Here is a 5,058-nt window from a genome sequence, read left to right as displayed (position 1 = left end):
ACTATCAGTATCACACCGGGTCCTGTACCGGTACCGAAAATTCGGTACCGATACCCACTTTTTTGGCATTTTCGATACCGGTACTGGTTCGGTACGTTACCGATAAAATACCGAATTTTATCTTCAAATACTGGTCCCGTACCAAATATTTCGGTACCGGTACCCAGTTTTAACGAATTTCGGTACTGGTACCACGCTCATCCCTAAACAAAATGCAACTAAAATTGCTCATTTCAACCCTTTAACTTTATAACATTTTCCAATTTGGATTAACAAATTTTACATCCCCCTGTTGAATCTGCCAAAATCCAGCGAAATTGGTCTGAACCAAAATGATCTCAAACCCTAACATCATCAGCGCATGTAAACTCATCGTCATCTTAATTTCTCTGCAATCGATTATTCCAGTCTTCGCTATTACGCAGGTCTGTTTTCCCCAAATTCTCTTCATCTATCTCAATTAAATCCAATCAATTGTGTAATCAGTTCATGTTGTTTCAAGTTCTAGGGTTAATTTCATATATCCGTGTAATTTTTAAAGTTTTCAATTGTTAATTGATGCTTGTATAGCTGATTATGTGTTTGTTCTATAGTTTGAGTTTGAATAGGTTGCCTTAGGGTTTTTGTGCTTACTTTTATTCATATTTATTGTTTTTGTGATGAGATTTGAAGTACAATTTGATGCTGTTCTTGATTGTATTGTTATGATTTTTTATTGTTATGTGTATCAATCAGATCAATTTTCCTTTTTTTTGTTTTTTTTTTAATTTTTTTAGGTTTATATTTGGAGCCTATAGTTTTTATGAATGATGAATCAACACCTTTATACTGGAAAAAATTTCCACTTTATAAATTTTAGACTTCATGTTTACGATTCGATACAATTGTTTATGCTTCAGAATTCAGAAGAACATAATCATGAAATTCATTGTTCGAGAGAAAGAAGTAGGACTGCATACAAAATTATCGAGGAGGTATATACCATTTCACCATCAGTAATCATGTACAGTTTGAACTTTTGATCATCAAACATTAAATGAGTAAACATGTTCTTCTTTTTTTATTTTTATTTATTTTTGCAGTATTTGATTCCGTTTGTCGAACAAGAAAATTACGAGCTGTCACATAAGTGTAAGCTTCATCCTGGCAATGACATGTTTAGGGATCAAGAGGAACACAAGATTCATATGGACGTGAATGAATGGCGGTGTGGATATTGTAAGAAAAGCTTTCGAGCAGAGAAATTTCTTGATCAGCATTTTGACAACAGGCACTACAATCTTCTAAACGTTGTATGTGTAATCGTTTTACCATTTTTTTCATACACTATTCGGAATTTTTTGATCATATTTTAACAACAGGCACTTTAATCTTCTAATCGTTGTATTTGCAATCTTTTTTATCAATATTTTATAGAGTAAAATGCCATTTTCATCCCCGAGGTTTGGCCAGTTTTGTGACTTTCGTCCAAATGTTTGTTTTTTTGCATGTGGATCCAAAAGGTTTGAAATCTTGCCATTTTCACACGGCTTGATAACTCCATCCATTTTTTCTCCGTTAAGTTAGAGGTATTTTTGTCTTTTTTGTTAACTTAAAGGGCAATCTGGTCTTTTTCAGGGCTTCGGTCTTTTCACATAAAGTGAAAGAGACCGAATTACCCTTTAAGTTAACAAAAAGACGGAAATACCCCTGACTTAATGAAGAAAAATGGATGGAGTTAACGAGCCGGATGAAAATGGCAAGATTTCAAACCTTTTGGATCCAGATGAGGAAAAACAAACCTTTGGACAAAAGTCGCAAAACTCGCCAAACCTTAGGGACGAAAATAGGATTTTACTTTTTTATTATTTTTTGCTTAAAACTTGTTTTTTCTAGATTGGTTGTCTTTGACATGACATTTTTTTTTTTAATTTCAGAGTCACAATTGCTTGGCGGATCTATGTGGCGCATTGCACTGTGATCATGTAGCGAATTCTGTTGTTCCCAAAACAAAGTGCAACCCTGCAGCTGCAGCAAGAAATCGCCACTTATGTGAGGTTGTTAGCTACTAGATTTCATCATTCTTTTTAATACAAAATTTTGTGTATTAAAAATTACTAGCTTTATTGCAGAGCCTTGCAGATAGTTGTTTTCCGGTTCATCAGGGTCCATCAGCAAGCCGACTTCATGGTAACCATTTGATGTTTAGTGGTGGAAATTTCAGCCCATTTACTTGTAAATGGGTTGATTCGGGTTGTGTTTTTATCTCTAATGGGTCAAACAGGTCAAAGGTGTCAAACATCGCCAAATCATGTCACTCAATTTTTTTTTTTTTTTGGAAATACTATGATTTTTATAAGAGTACAATGTCACTTTTGTCCCTGAGGTTTGGTCAGTTTTGTGACTTTCGTCCAAAGGTTTGTTTTTTCGAATCTGGATCCAAAATGTTTAAAATGTTGCCATTTTTATCCGACTCGTTAACTCCATCCATTTTTCTCTGTTAAGTCAGGGGTATTATTTTGTTTTTAGGTTTTTTTTTATTAAACAAAAAACACTATAAGAAATAAAGTCAACTGAGGCGGATCTTTATTTCCTATAGTGTTTTTAGTTTAATAAAAAAATGTCTAGAAATACGGTAATACCCCTGACTTAACAGAGAAAAATGGACAGAGTTAAGAGTTAACGAGTCGGATGAAAATGGCAAGATTTCAAACCTTTTGGATCCAGATACGGAAAGACAAACCTTTGGACGAAAGTAGCAAAACTGGCCAAACCGCAGGGACGAAAATGGCAGTTTACTCTTTTTATAACTGTAAAGTTCAAATTTTGGGAAACAAACTGGTTCCGAACAATCCAACCCGACCCACACTTAAAAGTACCGGCATGACCCATTACCCAACCGGGCCATTTTAACACCTCTAGTTTATATCGATCTGTATGCTATTTTTACCATGTACAATGAACAAGACCGTATGATTTCCTTGCAGAACTATTTTTGCGCCAATTTTGTGATGCCCATACGTGTTCAGGCAACATTAAGCCTTTTCTTAGAGGTGGCAGGGTAAGCAACTATGCATTCACTCTTTTATAATATTTTATATGTTTTGTTTAATGAGCAAGATCTACGAAATGCTAGATGTTAATCATGTTATAAGTAAATTATAGAATGGCTGCATTAAGCATAGGCTCTATGCTAGATGTAGAAATTTGACCCATTTAATCATGTATGGGTCGCTTTGGGTTGTGTTTATCTCAATTCTCGAACGGGTCAAATTTAAAAAAATGTATCTAAAAGGGTAACATGTCAAATCAGCTAAGCAGTTAATGCGGTAAAAATCGGATATCGGTCAAGGACCGATATTTGAGATATCGGTAATCACGGTGGGATATCGGTAATTTTAATATCATGCAGAATTTATATATATATGAATTTAACACAAACAATTCGGTATGCAACTTGCCAAACCTAACAATTGTAGCAAGTAGGAACTGATTAAGACTTATAACACTAACACTTAACAATTAAGACGTAAAACACTAATAGCAGCAATAAGAAGAAACACGGATGGTAGAACTAAGAAGAAAGGTACGGATTTTGGGAAAATCGGTGATATTGGTCAATATTGCCAATAATATCGGTACCGATATTTGACACTGATATATTACATGGGACCGATAATCTTATATCGGTGTTATATCACCGTTTTAACTGCATAGGTTTTTACCACCTCGGTTGGTCCTAAACATGCTGAATTTTGTTCATCTTTCCTTGATTTTCTGTATAACTGATGACTTATATTAATTGTTTGCAGAAGCATACCAACATTTTCTACTTGTCTATATCAATATTAATTCTGATTCTGCTCCCCGTCTTCTATGTCATAGTGTTTCTTATGCAAAGGTGCGCTTCAGTCTATCTCTCATCTACCTTCTCTTTCAATTATATGATGTGTTAGTTAGTTATCTACTTTATTAGTTTATTCCCATTTTCGTTACACAACTGCTTACGATATTGCAGAGAAATGAGAAAGGGCACACAGGTATTAAGGCGCATCTCAAAACCGAGCCTAAAGAAAAAGCCGTCTTAGTTGGTAAGTTTTGAGCTAATATTTTCACAAAAGTTCGTTAAAAAAATAATAAAAATGAACCCGTTTTGTAACAAACAATGCATTATACTCTTTTACGGGCCTGTTTTGACCCGAACCATTTTTTAATCCTAATATAGATCATTGTAGGTCAAACTCATGTATTATATTACACCATTCAAGATTGGGAACATTCTGATACATTCATTTCAGTCACTACATCACAAGTCCTGATGGAAGATTTGTACCGGACACCCGATTGAAGGTTAATCGTGTGGGACCCACTTTTGGTAGACATCCCTTTGATATATTGTATGAGTACTAACTAGGGTGTGACAAATTGATTTGGTCAATGCCAACAGATCTGATCTCACTTTTAGCATTGCATAACAATATAACATCTATTCACAACATTATCTTGCCACCTTATATAGTAGAAAGAATTGACCTTAACATTATTTCTATGCATTTGGTCATTTCTGCTTTTGGAGAGGGAGGGAATTGTAGACCATAGTAATTACTTTGCGCTAAACGATGATTTTACGCTCAAAGACGAGAAATGAAATTAACGAATAAGGGAAAAACATCAGAATAAGAGTGTTTTGTTGTGGGGTGCAAACGAGACGAGCCGAGCCGAGCCCGAGCTTGGCCAGGCTCGAGCTCGAGCTCGAGCTCGATTAACTTGGTGTGTAGATAGCCACCCTAAAGAGTGTTTTTTTGTCATATATGCACACCCTGCAGTGTCGAGCTGTGGCCAAAGCGCGGCGTTTTGGTCCGGTCAACCAGACAAAGACTGACGGGTCTGTTGACCGGACCAAAACGCGGAGCTTTGGCCGCGTTTTGGTTCTGTCAACCAGACAAAAGACTGACACCCGGTTAGTCTTTTGTCTGGTTGACAGGACCAAAAGGCGGCCAAAGCTCGGCGTTTTGGTCCAGTCAACAGACCGTCAGACACCCGTCAGTCTTTGTCTGGTTGACCGGACCAAAACGCCGC

At 36.2% G+C, this 5,058-nt stretch overlaps 1 protein-coding gene across 3 annotated transcripts; it reads left to right on the top strand.

The window, feature by feature from the left end:
• The first annotated feature begins 256 nt into the window (after positions 1-256).
• Positions 257-4,522, top strand: LOC110935920. Of its 3 annotated transcripts, none has more exons than XM_022178272.2 (9): positions 257-425; positions 900-974; positions 1,083-1,292; positions 1,917-2,036; positions 2,112-2,169; positions 2,967-3,040; positions 3,792-3,880; positions 3,998-4,070; positions 4,205-4,493. In XM_022178272.2, the coding sequence occupies exons 1-8, from the start codon at positions 333-335 to the stop codon at positions 4,065-4,067; spliced, it is 789 nt and encodes a 262-aa protein (XP_022033964.1). In that variant the 5' UTR covers positions 257-332; the 3' UTR covers positions 4,068-4,070; positions 4,205-4,493. The 3 variants fall into 3 exon arrangements, with proteins under 3 accessions (XP_022033964.1, XP_022033965.1, XP_022033963.1); XM_022178273.2 differs by having other exon boundaries at positions 4,278-4,451; XM_022178271.2 differs by having other exon boundaries at positions 258-425; positions 4,215-4,522.
• Positions 4,523-5,058: the final 536 nt, after the last annotated feature.

The sequence above is a fragment of the Helianthus annuus genome, chromosome 4 (assembly GCF_002127325.2).
Source record: "Helianthus annuus cultivar XRQ/B chromosome 4, HanXRQr2.0-SUNRISE, whole genome shotgun sequence".
Lineage (NCBI taxonomy): Eukaryota > Viridiplantae > Streptophyta > Magnoliopsida > Asterales > Asteraceae > Helianthus > Helianthus annuus.
Note: the sequence above shows the minus strand (reverse complement) of the source record. Positions and strands in the feature narration are given on the sequence as shown.